Source organism: Epinephelus fuscoguttatus, linkage group LG2 (genome assembly GCF_011397635.1).
Source record: "Epinephelus fuscoguttatus linkage group LG2, E.fuscoguttatus.final_Chr_v1".
NCBI lineage: Eukaryota > Metazoa > Chordata > Actinopteri > Perciformes > Serranidae > Epinephelus > Epinephelus fuscoguttatus.
Genome location: NC_064753.1, coordinates 23,298,793 through 23,319,372, shown reverse-complemented (window position 1 = coordinate 23,319,372; position 20,580 = coordinate 23,298,793). Strand labels below are relative to the sequence as shown.

At 42.0% G+C, this 20,580-nt stretch overlaps 1 protein-coding gene across 1 annotated transcript; it reads right to left on the bottom strand.

The window, feature by feature from the left end:
• Window positions 1-4,637: 4,637 nt before the first annotated feature.
• Window positions 4,638-19,657, bottom strand: qser1 (glutamine and serine rich 1). The gene is made up of 13 exons (XM_049599838.1): window positions 19,280-19,657; window positions 15,945-16,054; window positions 14,430-14,567; window positions 9,897-13,220; window positions 8,526-8,830; window positions 8,232-8,348; window positions 7,967-8,100; window positions 7,686-7,876; window positions 7,408-7,545; window positions 6,685-6,782; window positions 6,383-6,529; window positions 6,070-6,165; window positions 4,638-5,917 (listed from the first exon to the last, which is right to left on the bottom strand). The coding sequence occupies exons 1-13, from the start codon at window positions 19,387-19,389 to the stop codon at window positions 5,777-5,779; spliced, it is 5,049 nt and encodes a 1,682-aa protein (XP_049455795.1). The 5' UTR covers window positions 19,390-19,657; the 3' UTR covers window positions 4,638-5,776.
• Between the last annotated feature and the right edge of the window lie 923 nt (window positions 19,658-20,580).

The following is a 20,580-nucleotide window of genomic DNA, read 5'->3' as shown; positions in this document are numbered from 1 at the left end:
TGACCCACAGTTCATTGCAATACGGACATGACATTGTGGTTTTTTCAATTGCTGAAACAAAAACTTGTTAACGTGTAAAATTTTTATTGATAGTTATAGGCTATCAAAATGCTACTTGAATTGTGGGGTTCAGAAATAATATTCAACCACATCATGATACAGAAACATTACAAACATTTGTTTTTGAACCCCTGTAGCCTGCTATATTGAGATGTATTGATACATTTTTGTTCAGTCACAAAAAAAGGCTCTTCAAGGGATTTATATCTTATTATCTGCAGGAACTGATGAGTAGGCACTGTTCATCAACTTATATGACAGAATATGAATATGACAGCAGTAATAGCTAAACGTTTCCACGGCAATGAGTAAAACAGTCTCGAGGGTTGTCCATCGGCCACTTGCAGTCTCTGCCCTCGCAGACTTTACGTGATGACAGTAAATACGTCACACTACGTTGGCCACAACTGAAGTCGGCAAGGGCTCGGTCTGCAAGCTCAGAGGGTGGAGCCGTACAGAGCAGGTTCTCTTCCACTGAGTCCGCCATGTTGTTTCTACGGTTGCCCTGAGCAGACAAATCAAACACTGGCTCTAGACAGGGTTATTCCTGTTATCATGTTGGCTACTGTAATTGTCCTTCACGCATGGCACACGGAAGAAGTTTAGTTCTGCAACCTCACCATTAGATGCCACTAAATCCTACACACTGGACCTATTACAACAGCAAAGCTATATCAAAACATCCATTTACAAACTCTCCCACAACTCGTGCAGTATAATCCAAGTCTCATTTATCCAGTTGTACGCTCAGTACTTCCCAAACACATGCATTTGCACATGGGCCGACAAGAAGTGGGTCTGCGCTGTTTATGCAGAAGTATTTTAACTTGAAAATACAAATGTTTCGAAGTTTGATCATACGGCTGGTTTGAGTCTGGCTGGTGACCTTTTTTGCATTCCTCTCCTTGTACAGTCTAATAAGGTAAAAAGAAAGAAAGAAAGAACAGGCAGAGCAGACTTAAAAAGATCAATCATCATTAATCAGACCCAATTACCTTGATGGCTAAATACAGGAATGAAAATGATTTAATGACGCACTATTATTCCAAAACCAACATCCCATCATGAGTGCTATAAAACTTTTAACAGCTTTAAAAGCTGCTCCAGTAAAACCCCATTTCCCCAATATAAAAATGGCATGACATCATATCTGAATCTTATCTCATTTGCATTAGGTTACAAAAGCAAACCCGACTCTTTACTCCTGCAACAGTAACACTTGACATTGTCGCCACAGTGAAGTATGACTCATAATCTTGTCACTTTCTGGCATCAGACTGTCTCCGAGCGCTGAATTCACAGCAGGATATTCTGTTGGGAGTTTTAATGTGCTGTATGTGTGTGTAAACTCACATTTTCTGCTGCTGTAAATGATGTAGAGATATTTTGTATTTACACAGCCATCGGGTCCAAGCAAAGGTAATAAAAGAAAAACCACACCTTAAATGAAAGGTAACTCTGTGCATTCATCTGGAGTGATTTGGTTGAGGGCCTAACTGGTTTTACAACTCTTCAAAAGAATGCATTTCAGTCCAGTGTGCTGGTATTTTGTAAACTTGCCACGAAGCTGACTTCAGTGCTGCAGCAGGAAACATGATTTACACCAACACAGAAAATGAGATGGAGAATGAGAGAGTGAGAGCAGACAGAGAGCACCCTGGTTAATAGAATCAGAAATTCTAGTCCACAAGGTCAAAGTAATATTTACTCTCCTGCTTCTCTCCATGTGCCCGGAAAGCCCTGCATATTTCCCTTTCTTTCCCCTTCAGACTTATCGGTCATGGATTGTTGGTCAAGTCGTAGTTTGCTTACAGTATGATGATGACGAAGCACTTTGGTGCCACTAAAAAGATATGCAAGTTTCTGTTTAGGGATTAACGTGGAAAAAATGTCTCAGATATTAGCGATAAAGGAAGTACTCCAATCCCCTAATCAAGGAAAAATACCAACACCACAATGTAATATTAATCCTTAACAAGTAAAAGTTATGGTTTAAAATCCTGCTTGAGTAAAACACGTCTTTGCTACAAGTTCTCACTGCAGTAAATTGCCCCCTGTAACTGATACAAAATATGACATAAAATAACACAGATGCATCAGAGTGTAACAGGGTCTGCAAGTATTCAACACTTGAATTGAATGTTTTATCAAAAATATTTAATCAAATTCAAGGGTAATATTGGGCATCTTTTTCTTATTCAAGCATTGCAGGTACGTAGACTAACGGTACTCCTGTGCAGTGCTAGTTCTTTTTGTTGTTGTTGGAATGTGATTATTAGAGTAAGTTAGGTTAATCCACATTTTGCCAACATGTAAATGCAACTATTAAGTGAAAAGGCAGTATTAGGTTTAGTGGTAAGTTTAAACCCTCCTCAGTCTACCCTCACTTGTGAAGGCAAAGCTTCTGATTTCCTGGTCCATCTATGTCCCAACCATGACCCATGGTCATGAGCTCTGGGTAGTGACCGAAAGAATGAGATCGCAGATACAACCAAATGAAATGAGTTTCCTCTGTGGGGTGGCTGGGCTCAGCCTCAGAGATAGGGTAAGGAGCTCGGACATCCAGAGGGAGCTCGGAGTAGAGCCGCTGCTCCTTTGTGTCGAAAGGAGTCAGTTGAAATGCTTCAGGCATCTGATCAGGATGCCTCCTGGGCGCCTCCCCTTAGACGTGCTCTGGGCATGTACAACTGGTAGAAGACCCTGGGGCAGACCCAGAACACACTGGAGGGATTGTACATCTCATCTGGCCTGGGAACACCTTGGGTTCCCCCAGGAGGAGCTGGGAAGGACATCTGGGGTGCTTTGCATGGCCTGCTGCCACTGCAACCCGGCCCTGGATAAGTGAAATAAAAATGGATGGATGGATGGATGAAAGATTTGTAACATCAGAAATGTGGACTATCATGCAGAAGAGCTTGGCTCATTTTGATAAACAGAAATTAAAAGATGGATAAATTAAATTAGATTTAATGTCTGTGGCAATAGAGACCTCACAAATTCAAATTTACTTTATGACTTTTAAAGCCTAATATTTCTAAAATTAAAATTAGGGCATTTTTAAGGTCCTGCCTAAGTCACATTTTACTGTTGTAGCTGGTTTAGGTAGAGTTTAGTCCATTGGTACCCAAACTGGGTGGCATGGTGGTGCAAAGGTTAGCACAGCAAGAAGGCTCCTGGTTGGACCCTAGGGTGGAGGGTTTCAAACCTTGGGGTGGGGGAGCCCTCCAATTCAGAGTTTGCATTTACTCCAGCATGTCTGTCAGCATGAGTTTTGTCCAGGTTCTCAGGCTTCCTCCCACAGTCCAAAGACATGCAAGTTAGCTTAATTGGTGACTCTGAAATGGCCTTAGGTGTGAATGCGAGTGTGAATGGTTGTCTGTCTCTATGTGTCAGCCCTGTGATAGTCTGGTGAACTGTCCAGGGTGTACCCTGCCTCTGACCAGAATCACATGCCAGTAAGTACTTGGTTTTAGCATATCATACAGTGTGTGTATGTGTAAAGTTCAAGTAACTAGATCTGCTGAATGAATGCAGTGGAGTACAAAGCACAACAGTTTCCTCTAAATTGAAGTTAAATAGGAGTGTGTATGTGACTGGTTAAAGCAGCTTTAAAACAACACCATCACTACACAGTACATTAAGTTTCACCACAGGGCATTTCCAAAACCAATAGGCAGTGAGTGTTTTGCAGTCTTACCAAACACTACCCGTCTCACATTCTCACGCTGCCTCAAGGGTCCTCTCAGTCTGTCTCCCACATATGGAACAATGCAGTGCATTAAAATTCATATGCTTTTCATCTGGAGAGCAGACATTCAGTATCTGTCTCTAACAGTTGTGCCCGTACTGGAATCTCAAACGCTTGCCTGACTGGCCGTCCTCCGCAACTCCAAAGGACAGAGGACAGTGGCTTTCCTTACAGAGCTGTTGCTGCAGCACAGAGACACTTTTGTTGTTTGGGGGTTGCCAGTAATTTTGCATTGTGGCTGGATTGGCTGGACAATCATATTTTATTCAACGAGCTCAAGACCCTCTCAGACGACACAAAGTCAGCCACCCATTCACTGTGAATAGTTTAGTCATGAGAGCATGGTGGGCGAGCATCACGACCATATCCTCCCCACCCAAGAATATGAGCCAATATTAACTGCACAGTCTGACAAGCAAGTGACGTTTAACACTGACTGACCTCTGAGCTGTGGACACAGTTTTTTTGAGTTGGCAAAGCAAAGCTGTAATTAGTATTACTCAGTATATGAGTGTCTAATCAGTGTTCATTGGATTTTCCTAGGACGCCAGGACTCGCTGTTGAGGCTTTTGGCACTATGTCACTGACACAATAACAGAAGAATGATGGATGACAATCTCACACTGCACCCACTCTCCCTCCCTCAAACATCCAAGACAGCTGTCAACATAGCCTGTGAAAACACCAAGGACATCGAGCAAATTTTATGTACCAAACGAACATGGTAATCCCTCGAGCTAGGACTTCTGCATTTCTTCTTGCAACTGCATTTTCAAAACCTGTCACATCACATAGGATAATTTGGAAAAGGTTAATCACCTCAGACAAAACATACCAGAGCAAACATCTGATACATGCGGCACTTTATTTACAAACTGCATCTGTAAAGAACAAGATTGTTTTTTTGATAGCATAAAATTGATAACTGACTTATAAAGAGTCCATTTTGGAAAACTGTGAAAAAACAATGAAAAAGTGTCTTAGAAACTGTAATGAGAACATAACAATATTTACTTCTGTGAAAAATATATATATCTATTTGTCATAAAATGTGGGCTATGTCTGTAAAGGAGTATAAAGACAACTTTTATTTGTTTCATTTTACCCTCGGGTAAGTCATATTTGATTAACAAAATTCATAAAAAGCAGTACTGGAACGGCACTGATTTGCATCTGATAAGCAAAAGGGCGTTTGAAGCACAAAAGTTGAACCACAATATAGATACAGTATATAGTTACTAAATTCCTCCCTAAGAGAATCGCTGCAGTTCCCACCTCCCTGTTCTTTTATACAAAATGTACATTATATATAAGTTGGCGCTCCATTACAAAATGGATGTTTTACAAACAGTATATAACTACAGTTATACATAATATATATAGAGTTTTATTTTTTTAACAATAAATCAACTTCTCTGGATGTGAGCCTATGTATCAAATGATGGATGAAGGCTTGTTATAACTGTAGGCAATCTGATTTCTGCGTTTTTATTACTGGCTGTGCTCTACTTCCTATGCCAATTGCTCTCTATCTAGTGCATACTCACTGGTTATAATCTGGCATTTAACTAAAAAAAAAAAAAAATTATAAATCTATGAAAAAGCCCATTAAAAAGTGGGCTTGTAACTACAAAAACCTACAAAGACTAGGAGAAGCATTATGTGGAAGTCTTCCCAAAATGCTCCCAAAACCAAAGTCCTTGTCCTCTGTTGATCACATTACTGCTTCCTGCTGGGATGCAGTGATGCGGACTTTTACCTTTACTGCTGTCCCTCTGTTCACTCGTGCCACTTTAGGCCACAGGCCCCCCCGAACATCTCTAAGGTAAGACAGCTGACAGGTCCCTGATTCAGAAAGGAGAGACTCACTCCATCCTTCTCTGTGTTGCCAGTTTGAGCTGGAGGCATCCTCATATTTTTTAGGTGTTGGACTTTGCTGTTGTTTTAGCCAAGCATGTCAGGGCTAGATCATCGGCAGGCCTGCTGCACTTGATTGATTAACTCCCCGAAGCGATCGAAGAGCCCCTCTACCCAAGCTCCGTTCTGCAGACACTTCTGTACCGTCTCCTCCTGCCCCAGATCCCCTGTCTGCACACGCATAGATGCGATCTGGAGGGTAGAACCACAAACGGTGTGAATTTAAACCTACAAAATATTACTCGTCAGAGTAAAATCTACAATGAATCAGCACTCAGCACCTACACAGAGAACACTTCATTTAAGTCACAAGCTTAGCATACAGGTATACAACAACGTCTCACCTCATCCTTACACATGAGGTACGTGTGGTACTTGTAATGCTGCAAAGAGTGGTACAGAGAGAACCACTGAGTTTTCTGCTGGTCCACTGTATACTCCTAAAAACAGAAAAGGCAGAGCAAAAACTTTTCAGGGACATTTATAACTAAATGTTTCATATCTGGTCCAATAACAAACATGACAGGAAAGAACAGTGACTTCAGTGCTCAACACAATAGAGAAATGAGTAAGAAACACAAAATGGTGTCGCTGTGCCCTCTGCTGGACGTACAGTGAGAGCACAGTGAATTCTGCCAAAATATGATCTTGTCTCACCTGTGGCACTTTGTTAGGCACCTTGTAGGGCTTCAAGGTTTTCTTGTTGTAGGCCTTCCCACTGAGACGCACCTTAAAGGCAGGGGTCTCCCCGTCCTTCTTCAGCTCAGTCACCACTGAGATCTCCGGGAAGCTGTCTAGAGCCGTCTGAAGACACAGGACAAGGGAGTTACTTGGGTTCACAGACAGCAGACAATGTTCTGTAGCTTTGCTTTTCTTTTTCTTATCAAAATAGATTCAGGGTTTGTTTGCAAGTTTGACATTTAACAAACAAAAAGGAAAAAAAACAAAATCATACCCACCTTAAGAACCTGCCCTATGTGCAGTTTGTGAAGCAGCCGTTTCCTGTTGTCAGTGATCATCCCATCCACTCTTTTCATATGTGGCAGCAGCAACTCATCTGACAGACAAATTAAAAAGTCAACATGGCTCAAGTCTACTGCCTGACTCACCTGACCCTTGTTTTGGGATTTTTTTCTTTCAGCTTCTATAACTGAGCTCTATATCACATTCAGGGCATCAGTTTAGCAGCAAACCACTATCTGCTATGTAAAGATATAGTGGAGTAATGGCATCCTGAGCAGAGGACACAGTCACGCTCCCTGTGTATGTGTGTTGTAACCCGAGCTTCTCTCTTTGTTTTGGTCCATGTTCCAGCCAGCATTCATGTTGGTGTACTCATGTTAATGAGTCCCTGTGTGTGTATCCCACTCGCTAGCGTATTGCCGCCGCTCTGCACTGTGCTCATATGGCGGTTACCACTGATAACGCTGCCCTGACCACCAGTGGTGGGCCATGGCGTCGAGAAAAGCAGCACTCATTCTCCGTTTCTCCCACAGGTTAACACTGTTAGCTATGTAAGCACTTTTGCTGTTGTTAGCACAGTTAGCTGCTAGCTTTCGACTTAGCAACCTCCATGTTGAGAGCTGCGTGCAGACAATCCCAGCCCAGGCTCTCAATTACAGATACTCTCTGAGTGTTTCTTTAAGCCAGTGGCTCAACATCCAGAAAGTCAATTCACTCACCTTTTTCCCGCTCAAGTGCTGTCATCACATCTTCATCCAAAACAATGCTGATGAGCAGTTCCACAAAGCTCTTGAATGTCTCCTTCATGGTTCGTGTGTTGAGTAACCGCGAAGCAAATGGCACTGGGGGGTTTAACTCTAAGAGTATGTGCGTGTGAGAGATCAAAGATCAGAAAAGCACAAAGAGGCAGTGAGACAGCGGTAAGAGATTTAGACGACAATCCTATCAACTTAAATGCAAACTAGATTTAATGAGAAAAGTCAAAAGGCCTTTTCACCATCATCTTCACCACCCTCTTCTGCAGATGATCCCGAGGCAGTCGGTGAAAACTCCTCCTTCCATTTTCTCCTCTTTTTAGGTGGGGGCTCTGCTCTGGGCTTGAGTTGTTTGGGTCGAGGCTTTTGGCTTGGGATGACTGAGGACTGAGGGGCGGCTGACAGGCCCAGCAGAGTTTTTACCTGAACCCCCCTGGGAGGCAGAACAAACAAAGTTACACCACTGGTCATGTTTGGGGAAAAAAAAAAAGAAGAATTACATCAATCAACACTTTAAGCGTACCTTAGCGAGTTCATAGGCTTGCAGCGTGGCTTCCGACTACAAACTCGTACATACTCCCTTTTGTTTACTGTGTCCAAGAACTTCACATATACCCTCTGGTACATGGTTTTGGCGTCACCAAAGTATCCAAGATACTACACACACAAAGAAAAACAACATGTTACCTGTCGCAGAATAAAGAATAAAAAAAAAAAAACAAAAACATCTGAATGATCGAATACTTCTACATGTAAATATGGGTTTTGGCATGTTTGCATTTCCTTACACTGTTAGTGGCTGAGAAGACTCTTTTCCCATCCCTCAACTCAGGCACAAATTTCTGCAGCAGAGCCTTCTGGACTTTCCAGATGGCTGGAGGCTCACTGCCTGATCTCATTGTCACCTGGACATATGCAAAATACATCAGTATGTAGTAACAGTTACAGTTTAAGAAAATCTAACAATTAATATTCAACTACCAGTTTACACAAGATCTGATATGACAACCCTAAATTTAGCTCAACACCAAATCCCGTGTCCACCAGGATTCATTTTCCATCCCCGTTTGTCAAAGCTGTACCTTTAAGCTTTCGATGTCCTCATTCCTGACGACAAACTCGTCTCTCTCCCGGTACATTCCCTCCCCTCCACTATCTGACAGCTCCTCGTCAGTCAGTCCCTCAATGGCAACACTCGGCAACTGCACAGCCAGCTGGCCTGGTGTGGTCTCTTTAGACTCCTCTTTGGCCACAAACACAGGCCCTAGTGAGGGGGTGTTTGTTGTCTGTGTAGGAGGAGTTACTCGCGACAAACAGGTCTCAGTGACAGTGTGAGGCATGGTGGTAACCTGGTCTGGCTTCATCATCACACTGGGGATTTGGTTATCTGGAGAAGGGTTGCAAATATACAGTATGGATGTGTTTAAGAAAAACATTTTCAGAAAGAAACATGAAAATGACACCTCAACTAGATTTCTTATATGAACAATACATGAAGAGATTTCAGACAGCATTCTCCAAGAGACAAAAACACAGACGCTTAAAAATGCTTATCACAGCATATTACCAAAAGAACTGACAAGTAAGGGTATTATTGATGTCACGTGTGATAAAGGTTAAAAACAGCACAGGAAACAGAATACTGCTGATGTTTTGCATGAAACAGGGAACAATGAAAATGGGAGAAACATGAAACAAATGTCAGTGCCAGCCACACTTCTGATAAAATGTTTCAGACCATTTTTCAGGTAAAATACCTAACTTTTACCAGTTATTGCAACACAAAAAATTAGAATTTCTTTTATATTATTGTAAATTTATTTTATATAAAATGAGGGTTCTGACTGATTGGACTCACGTAACCTGTGTGGATTTGTTATCATTTTCAGGTGGTATAAAATACATTAGAATCAAAAACACAATTATTAGATCAGACATGTCCAAAGTCTGGCCTGGGGGCCAATGGTGGCCCTTGGACCAATTTAAATCAGCTTGTCTTTCAAAATACATTAAATGTGTCCTGCCACCTATACTGGTCAATCCAGCACGTTCACTGTGCATTTTGTCCTTTCACCCAACAACAGCAGGACTATTACACAGTTTGTACACATGAACCAAGTAGTAACTACGCAAGCAGAACTATGTGTTCTCATAAACACACACACAAGGTCAACAGTGAGGTCAATTGTTTTCAGGAGCGTTGGAAAGTTGAATACTTTTCACTAAAAATTGAAACAGTTGAGTTTGTCTCATTTGTATGGGACTTCTTTTTCTCATAAACCGTATGATGTGAGAAACAGCTGGCCCCCACATTTTCACATGATCTCATCTGGCCTACATTCAAAAAAGTTTGGACAACTCTGCAAGAGATGAACAATAATATAAAAGATTTTAGGCTGGTGTTCTGTTCACAATATTTTCAGCTCTTGACGAGCTTAAGCAGAGATCATTACCTGTCCTGGATTTCCGATCTGAAGCCTCATCCAGAGCTGAAAGCGCTGAGCTGATGCTGTTCCTCAGGGCCTGGTTCTTCCCGGTGTTCTCCTCCTCATCGGAGCTGAATGATGGCAGAGTCTCCAAGTTCTTTTGCAAATCCTCATCCAGACGTTTCTGTTGGGAGCTCACTCCTTGGTTCTCCTGGGGAATCAAAGGCCCAGGCAGAGTCTGCAGTTTGGGAGGCAAAGAAGGCAAAGTACATGGCAGTGGTTTCGACGTGGTGCAGGGCTTTCTTGGGCGACTGATAGTTCGTGTAGGACTTGGAGAGTATTGCTGTTTGGGGCCAGATTTGATAAAGTCGAGGAAGGAGCCAATGAAGCCTGTTTTGACCTCTGGCTGTTTCTCTTCCACTTCACGGATCTTCTGTCTGATTCTCTCCTGCTGCGGACAACCATCATATACACCCTGTGAGGCAGATGGCGAGCTGACATCACTGCCCCTGGAGTTTTGCCGCTTGGCCTGCCCACTGCGCTTGGCCTGCCTGGCTTGTCCATTATCCTCCTCGGGACCACCTGGTTTGGTTAAGGACTTAGAGCGAACCTTCTTTTTGGAAAAGTCTTCACCGCCTGGGGATTCCATGGAGCCATCCTCTGTTTTAATGCACTTTGAATTCCCTTTGATTCTGCTGTGGAGACCTGTGGGGTCATAAACATGTCCGGCTAAGTGATAGTCGTTCTCAGAGCTCCCTCCATCTCCATTTGTGTCAAGCTCAGAACTGTTGTTGTGAACAGGCTGACAGTCTGCAGCCATCTGAGCTCCATTTAGTGTCATGGTCATGTTGTGGGTATTAGTGTTGGTCATGATTGGCTGTTGTGCTGAGGAGAAATTAGGTGACATGTGCCTTATATCCACAGTCTGGAAGTGACCTTTAGAATCAACAGGGCTTGCCATAACTGCCATTTCAGCCTCAGCAGAGGATGTAGCTTTGACAAAGTCTTGTGGTGTGACGCCACAGGCTGCCACCGTGGCAGCCAGGATGTCATCGACATTTGACAAAATATTTCTGTCATCTGCAAGTAGCATAGAGTCTGGGAAGCAAATGGAGTTGAGAGCAAAGTGGTTCTTGGCATCATTTGGTTGCTGATTTGCCGACTGGCTGTAGTGGTGTTTGGAGGAATCAGGGCATCCTGAGCTCTGTTCAGACACTACCGTGCCCTGCTGTCTCTGGTTTTCGGTGACACTGGGACAAAGCAGTTCTCGGCCCATCTGAAGATACTGGACATGAACAGGGCCCAGATCTTGGGTTTGTTGGATACCCTGCACTGATACCACCTTTGATGTGTTTTGACTGTGGTGAACAAGAGGCTGCTGGAGCAAAATCATCTGGTTGGGCTCGAGGAGAACCTGAGTGCTGGGAACGGTGATGAATTGGGTGTGGGCTGCTGGGGTCTGGCTCTGGGATTGAGTATGATTCTGGTGGTTTTGATGATGTGGCTCAGGAGACTTGAGTTGGAGAGGGTGCTGCTTGACCTGCTCTGAGCTAAGGGGTACATGTGAAGATATAATACTGGAATTTGTAGTTTTTGTGTCGACAGTTTCCTGACCATTGGCACTGCTTAGATGAATGTGCTGTTGGCTCAGAGAACCCATTCTTTCGTCCTTCATCTGTGCTGTGTTTGTATGACCTAGTCCCATGAGCTGGTCATCAGATCGCGAATTGCTTCGGATAACACTTTGAGTTTTGTGATGATCGTCCATTTTTGAAACAACATAGATGACATTGTTGTGAGCAGACATATTGCTAGCTGCAGCAGAGGCTTCCATCGATGCCTGCTGGAGAGCATCAATGTCCTGGATAGGAAGCTCTCCAAGTTTCTGTTTGCCGTATGTTGGCTTTATGTCTTGTATTGAGGATCTGATGTTATTTTGTAAGGCTTGAGCAGTTGAAGAGTAGGTAGGCAACGGTGCAGACAAAACATATTTATGGGGCTGTGTCTGCTGCTGAGACAGTGTGTCATGTGTTTTAACTCCCACTGAGGCCTGCATGAGGGTGTAGTCCTGTGAAGAATTTGATGAGGGCAGACTTCGCACACACGTGGGTGGGTAAGAGGAGTTAAGGTTAAGGGATTGTCCTGTGGCGTAGCTCTGAGTCACCGAAGCTTGCTCCTGTGACTGAGATGTAAAAGTCACGTTTGGGGCACCCTGAGAGTGAGTGGTGGGGTAGCTCTCAGAGAGATTCCCCTGACACAAGCCCTGGACCTGGGCTCCATACTGGATCTCCTGCTGCTGGCTCAGCCCGGGACTAGAGGAGTAAACAAGAGTCTGACTAACAGATGCCACATTGTCAGACTGGCTAGAGAGGGAAGGCAGAGTCTTGTAAAGGGGGGAAAGTTTGTCTGAGGTGGAATGGGAGGGCTGTGACTGGGTGTGGGTGGTGATATAGGTTTGTGACAAACTACTGGACATAAGGCTGGATAGCTGTACTGACTGCTGATTAGCAATCACCGAGTTCTGCTTGTGTCCTGGGGAGGAGTAACGGTCAGGAGACCCTCCTGTCAGGTTCTGAGAGTGCTCGTGACTCTCCTCACCCCCAGAAGGGTGTGGAGCTAATTTGGAAGAGTCTTTAGCCTTTGGCACAGAAGTGGACGAATAAGCTTGAGTTACTGAGGCTGTTTTGGGTTGTGGAGCACGACTGACCCCTTGAGAGGAATCTGCTCCTGTGGAAGGGCTGCAGGATACTGGGGTCTGACGGGAAGGGTCCTGCTGGTAGGACACATCAGCTTCACTGGCAGAGCCAAAGTACCCCTGTAAGGAGTGCTCTGCACTGGGCAATTGCTCTGAGGCCGCGTGGCTGCTGGAAGGCCTCTGGTGGTGTTTGATCACACTACATTCACGCTGAAGAGCTCTTTCAATAGAGCCTGAGAATACTGTGGCCCCGTACGGTTGTGGGGCACCATGAGGGGCAGGCAAGGCAGAGGGTAGCAGGCTGAACTGGGGCTGTAGGAGGTGGGGGGCTGACTCCTGGGCTGATCGGTAAGTAGAGGACTGGACAGGCAAAGCCGAGCCCAAAGCAGGGGCAGGGAGATGATTGAAGGCCAATGCAGTGGGAAGCACAGTCTGGCTTGATTTGAGATGGAGAAGGGGGTCATGGTGAGAAAACAGGCCATTGGTTGAAGTGCTGAAGGCAGGATCCTGGAGTGCCAAGGATGGGTTGGTAGCATAACTCCTGGAAGGGTAGGCACCAGTGTGCTGATAGGACGACAGAGCAGCAGGAGAGGGGAAAGTGGCAGTAGAAGGCAAAGCACCAGTCAAATACAGCTCTGTGGTGGAGGCGTTGGTACCTGCACAGCACAGAACAGACAATGTAAGGACAGGACAGGCAACATGACTCGATATAATCCAAACATAATGAATTAAATTGTACACAATGGACAAAACTTGTGTTTAACCAAAAACATGTAAATACGGACATCACCAACCCCTTCTCTAAGCACTTTCAAGAGTTATGCTAGGGCTGGGAAATATGGCTTACACATATTATCTTGACATTTTTATGCTATACTGACATGAATGATTTTAATTTAACCCTTTGACGCATATGATCATTATCGATGTGATCATTTCAGTAAACTTATCTGAATTTAGAGGGAACACAGCTCCTATGTGACATTTTAGAGGGCTTTAATTTTGAAATTCAACATCAGACTGTCCTGATATTGTCTGAGTGACACTCACTTTATTATTTAATACTTACTCATTTTGTTTTATTTACCTATTTTTATTTATTATTGACAAACTGACTGACTTGTTCACCAGAAGGTCACTTTATTCTGAAATCAGTTTTTACATGCTCTTACGATAATGTTTAGTATATACACATACACATACAGAAAAACAATGTGGGAGCTGGTTTGACCGACTTTTTCGAAGCAGAGGCTGGCTTGACTGCAGTGTTCTGTACTAGGTGGCGTTTTACGTAATGGCACAGATTCTTGGGATTGTTATCTTTATCAGCAATCAATTTGTAGCATATTTTGTATGTTTCACATCTGCTCTCCTGAAACAAAACCACCTCCAGATGACAGACCTGCTCCAGGATCTTCCTCTATTTTAATTTTTTAAATTGACTTTAAACTAATGGGCGTGGTTGATCATTTTGGTGTGTGTGTGTGTGTGTGTGAGTGAGAGAGAGAGCAAGAGGGAGTCTACTGTACATAAATAGGGCCTTCTTCTAATGCACATGCTTACAAAAATGTGCAAGGAATATCCTAATGTCTCAATATGGTTGTCTGCTGTATCACATATGTAATGACATTTGAGTGTATCAGATATGTTTGATGCATCACCCACTGCTAAGCTATGCCTCTTATCTTCAGGAGTTAATTTCACATAAGTCTTTCATGAGATAATATGATGCAGAAATCCTTTATCTGCCAGTGAGCCCCATAGATTATTTCAGAAGTTATATATAAACTGTGTCGTCTATTCTCTATAAGGGGTAAATGTAAAATGACTTGGTCTAGTACAGTATAATAGTGTTCTGTTCTCACCAGCAGGCCATGATGGGGGTCTGAAAGGAGGAAGCAGTGAGGCACTAACAGGACCAGCCTGAAGGCTTCTAGATTCCATGGCTGACAGGAAGCTCATGATTGAGGTCTCAGAAGTATTACTGCTCGAGTCGAGCGCTCCTAATGATCAAGAAAGAAAAAGAATGATGACCACAGGTAACAAAGAAAACACAATCCTGTGTGCAAAGTGATAGTGATATCTACAAGAGCCTGAACGATAAATTGGCCAGGCCGATGTATTGGTATAAAACAATATAAAAATTAGATTTGTAATGGAACTAGTTTATGCTGAAGAAATGACCCCAATTAAAACTGTCCACAGCACAGCTTGTGTATTATCCAGACACAATAGCGCTGAGTAGAGGTGCAACAGTTCACAAAATTCATGGTTCGGTTCGATACAACTTGGGTGTCATGGTACAGTATGTCTTGGATACAGCAAAATAGAAATGCCAGAAAAACTTCCTTTTATTTTAATAATTTTTTTTAAAATTTTATGTTATATTAATTCATAATTTGAGATTTTTCTTTTATTTGTCCAAAGCAGGAATTACCGTCTGGCTGAAATGGATTTGTGAAGGAATATTGTTACAGGGTTTAATTATATGAAGCATGTTTGTAAAGCCTACGTCTTTTACTACAGAGTAGAGTCTCATATCCGCAGCTATAAATGTAACAATTGCTGCAGTGATTTCTTTTGCTCTGTCTAACTCAGTTGGGAATCACTGACTTAATGCTGCAGGGATAAAATTAACATGTAGCGTGTGCGTTTCTCCTTGTTTTCTTCTAGTTCCATCTATTGACACACTGGGATGATGTTGACATAAATGAGTTGATATGTCTTAAGTATTCCCACTGATGTATCCTACTGTCACGGAGCAGATGTGACATACTGTTGTGTTTTTTATCCACCACTCGCACACCATCGCTGTCATAATTCGCAGCGTACTGAAGACCCTCCAAACGCGAACTCTGAAAGTTATTCAAGGATTTTCTATCTCTGGTCTGGTAATGGCGTTATGGGCATTAGTAACCATATTCCAATGAGCTAGCTTAGCGTAACGTGCCTCTTAGTCTGTCTCACTGGAAGAGAATGTTTTGGTTTGGGGTGGGAGGGTCAGACAGCATGTTGTATGTTAAGTCGAGTGGGCTGCCTTGCTGAGCACAGTGGCAGAAGAATAGTTCAACGAATCATTCAGTTTGTAATGCGTACTGAACTGAAAGCCTTGTACTTGATTGTTCAATACAATAACGCAAATTGTTATATCCCCAAGTGCTGAGTTTTTAAAAATGTAGTTTTTCAGTGTTGTGACAAAGGAAAGTTCATTTACATCCACTATTTTGATTAGTGGCACAAGTCACAAGGTCATATTTCAAATAAGCAATGCATATAAAGCAAAGATACAGTCATGACTAGATGCCACCAAGGAAGAAAGGTCATTGTAATTTGGGTGAACTGAACCTTTAAGAACACTGTGAATAGCATTCATAACTCACCTGCTGCAGCAGGAAGGTGTGATGTAGTGTAGGTGGGAAGCTGGTGGGTGGAAGTGTAGCTTTGCCTCTGGAGCAGCTCTGCATCATGGTGTGCTGCACCATAACTGGAACTGCATCGACACACAAACACATACATGAAAGTTCTCGTCTTCACAAGCAGCGGTGACACACCCAACTCGGTAAATGACTTTTCTCAACACACAGCGTGTTTGTTTTCAAGTACTGATTCTGTAAAGTCTTCGCTGTCCACTGACAGACAAAAGGCCTAATTGCAGAAAGCAAGCCCTGATAACTTAATGAAGCATGCTTTGAGAAAATATGCTTAATACAAGCTACTTAAGTCCGTCACAGAAGGTCAGTCAAGTTATTCATACAAAACACAGCACATCTTTAAGGCTATTATTATGAGCAACACTTACAAAAACAAGACAATGAAATCATTGTCTTGTTTTTGTAAGTGTGTGGGGAAAAAGGACCTCTTTGCCCCTCCATGTTAGCAAAAAAATAGATAAAAATCTACAAACACTTTGGCAATATTACTCTGAATGGAAATAACTAGCAGTCTAACAGGCTATGGCATATTAGTTCATAGGAGTTTAGTTACATTAGAAGTTCATAGTTCTTACTTACAAAAATCTAAATGGCTGTTTGAGCTTTAAAATGGTTTGTGGATTGTAGAATTCACCAGTAACTGTTGTTGATGTCCAAAAATAAAAGGTAATTGCTCTACTTAGTGTGTGAGGAACTCTGATAATGTTTACCTGAGCCAATTAGGGAAAAAAAGTTTAATATCTGATGCATTACATCATATTCTCTCCAGGGAAAACTTGTAGGAAACTAAAATAAAATCGGAGGTAATCAGACGTAGCCATCCTGATCTGAAGTGTTCCCTTTTTGCCAGAAGGTAAACATCTGTGGAAGAACACAGCGCTGAAAGAGAGTCATCAGCCTCTTTTTCTGGTCCCTTCAACAGACCCACACACACACGTACCAGCAATCTTCTGTTATGTAACTCTTCTTTTCTGTTTGACTATTAAGTAACATACACCTATGCTCCATTGATGGAATCCAACACAACAGATCTGCCACATATTTACATTTCTGAGGACTGTGATGTTTGTTTGTTTGTTGTTGACAGTGGCAGAAATGTGTTAATTAAAACAGTATGTTTTCTAACTGAGGTTGTAGTGGTGGTGTTATACTGGACTGCATTGTATTAAAGTGGAAATAGACAAGATTTTTGCTTTTATTTATCGTGTTGATTGCATAGTGTAATGGCTACAAAATAATGACACCATCCGCATTTAGATCGACTTCCTGTGAGCCTCACTTTCACTACACAATTCTATCTGCCCCTGGGTACGATCCCCTGGGAAAACTAAGGTCCTATTTACAACACAAAGGAAGTGCATTAACCATTGCACAATCAAAACCGGAAGATTAGGGCTGCACAGTGTAAGGAAAATATATATATAATAACACATATACATATATATATATATATATATATATACATATACATATATATATATATATGTATATACACACATATATAATAACATCAAGACAGTAAAGATATTACTTGCGATTAAAAAAAAAGATATTTAAGTTTACTCAGTTCTGCCTTTCTGCTGCTTTTAGTATAATTACTAAAATAAAACAAATTGCCTGTGGATTTAAAAAAAAAAAATTAAGGGAATAATTTCCTACATTCTTTTACTGAACAAACTGAACATTGAAGTCAACACAAAATGTAGTTCAGTTCAGTTTTCTAGTCATATGTTATATCAACCAACTAAAATAAACCTTGAGTGCAATATTGCAGTCTTTTGTGATGTTTATTGCGCAAGCTGACACTGCAATGACATGAAAAAATGATCAAAAACTATATACTGTGCCACCAAAAAGAGGACAGCATTTTTGTTCCCCACGGTAGCTATCCCCAGTTACCAAAGAGTATCAGTGGAGTTACTATCCCCGGCAGTGGAAACACCAACATGGAAGTGACTGAGGAAAACAAAATGCAGTGTGTCCTCTGTTGTTGGTAGTTGCTTGGCTCTGGGGAAAAAGGAAAACAATCAGTATGTCTTTTTGACAGTGACAATAACAACACTTCCAAATACAAGTGGGATGGGAGGAATTAAATGTTGTCTGTTTCCACTTTAATATGTGTCTCTAATGCTGCCCCACCCCTTCCCAAAAAGTTTGAATGGGGTGGGCACAGCAATTGTCACACCTCTCAACCTCTCAATATACAGTATTATAATACATAGCACCACGCAATAACATCACATTATTATAGTTGTAAAGGTGGAATATATGGCTGAGCTGTTGTGCTAAACTGCATTAGATTTTAGAGGTGTACCTAATAAAGTGGCCACTGTGTATGTCAATTGATATTCATATTCATATTGTCTTAATGAAACACAACTGTTTCTTCTCATAACTCATCTGTAATGGCGAGAGGACCATAAACATTGATTTCTCATTCATCAATTGATTAAGTAATAATTTATATAGCCTAATAAATAGGATCATATTAATCTGCTCCTGCCTTTCTAGTTATTCTTTAGGAGGGTTTCATGTGAAACAACTTAAGTGATTTATTTGTGCTGCTTGTGAGCACAATCTGATTAATTTAAACACATACCATTATTTTGTCATTAAGCATAAGGCATTTTTATAATTGCAATATGGAGCAGAGCATAATACAACAACTTGAGTTTAACTAAGTTAGAGTTTTACAGCTTTGGCATGTTTGCTGTTATATCAACTCTGTTTTTATCTAATGGAAGTTAAGTTGTATTAGTTAACATAATGTCCATGACAGCAATGTGACTGAAATAATGATATGAATATGTACAGACTTCGACACGTCGCCTCTTAGCTCTTAGGTAACAACACCAATAGCTATGCACTACTAATTTGAGGTGCCATAACTGACATGACTAGCATCGGTAGCTACCTATCATGTTTGGGCTTTGGCGAGCACCTGTGGGTGTATAAAACAGGCCAATAAAATGCTAGTTAGAGCTGTCTAGCTGGTTAAACTTATTAGAGATATATAATAATTCCCTTCTCTACTTAACACCAACTCTACACCATGCTGGGGAGGCGGTGTGCTAGCGAAAACTAGCAAGGTGGGAGACAGTAACAAACGGCTAATGAACCACTGACAAGTCAAAGCCCCAACAACTCCGATCAAATTCCGATATCTGTGAAACCCCTCCAGTGTTCCCGATAACAAGGACCTCTGCACTTTTCTCCACACGCAAAGCTAGGCCCCTCCATCACCGAAATTTCCTTCGTAAGGTGCCCTCTCCTTCATCTTTTACCTTGGCTTGACACTAGCAGTGCTGCGGTCATAGGCCCAAGAAGCTACGGTCTGTGCTGGTGGGGCCAGCGCGTCCGCGAAGCTGGAGGTCGGGTAGTTTCTGTCCATCATCCGGTGAGAGATTCACTTCCCCGGCGGAGCTTCGTAAAGCAGCGGACACACATCGTAGCAGCCCGGGGTCCAACCCACCGACCGACCGACGGACCAGGGTAGGCAGTCCCGACAGAGCACCGCACAGTCCTAAAAACCGAGATATATCCTCGATAAAAGTGAAGCTTCAGCCCTCAGAGTGGTCTCGCTGATTTTTGTTCATCCCCCGTCATGGAGAGAGTGCAAGCCCTGCATGGTTTCACGTACCCATGTTGGTGGATTTCCCAGGATGCACCGCAGACTTTGGCTGGAAGTTTTGTAGTTTTCCTTCCTTCCACGCAAAAGTTCAGCTTCATCTCCGATCTGCGTATTTATTAAAAAACATCATTTGAAATACCCAAACTTTATTTCTACACTATCACGGAGCCCCAAATCCCTATGAAATTATTTATTATACCCAGACTGTGCTTGGATAATATGTTTAAATTGTTATAACAATATCAAATTTATTCTAAATGAATTAAATATTAATAATAAATTAGAAGACATTTGAGATTTTCTGTTGTGGATATCTCTGGAGCCTAATTAGAAACTGTAAAATAATTGTTCAGTTTTATTGTAACTCCCTTTTAAGAGATTTCTTTTTTTTTTTTTTTTTTCAGTAACTTTTGTGCTTTATCAGCAGCCATATTGACAACCATTATGTCATTCGGAAACATGTACCATATGGCATACTTGATTGTAACTAGGCTAAATCTTTTCTTTTTATTAGACTTTAGAACAAACGCTGCAGTATATTACAACTAAGAATGAATGAATAAGCTTGCTTGGTTGATTTTAATGGCAAAATTTCACATCAATACAATATATTTACTGATAAAAAGGTAAAACTTATTCAAATTCACAAAGGATGCCAAACGGTACATTGGCTTGGAAACAGAAGTGCAAAATGATTGTTCAGGCAAGGGTATTATCTCCAAATTATATAAGCCTCTGAGTCTTCTGTATTAAAATTGAATGCCTGGAGAGAAGACCTAAACGAGGATTTCCCTTCAGAGGACTGGGAAGCAGCAAGTGCTGAAGCATAAACACAAACTGTTAATACTCGGCTCATACTGCTGCAACATGACTGGTTAATGAAGACCTATGTGACATCAGAAAAATTAAACAAGTCTAATAACACTGTCCCAGACCTGTCTGTGTTTGGTGTGG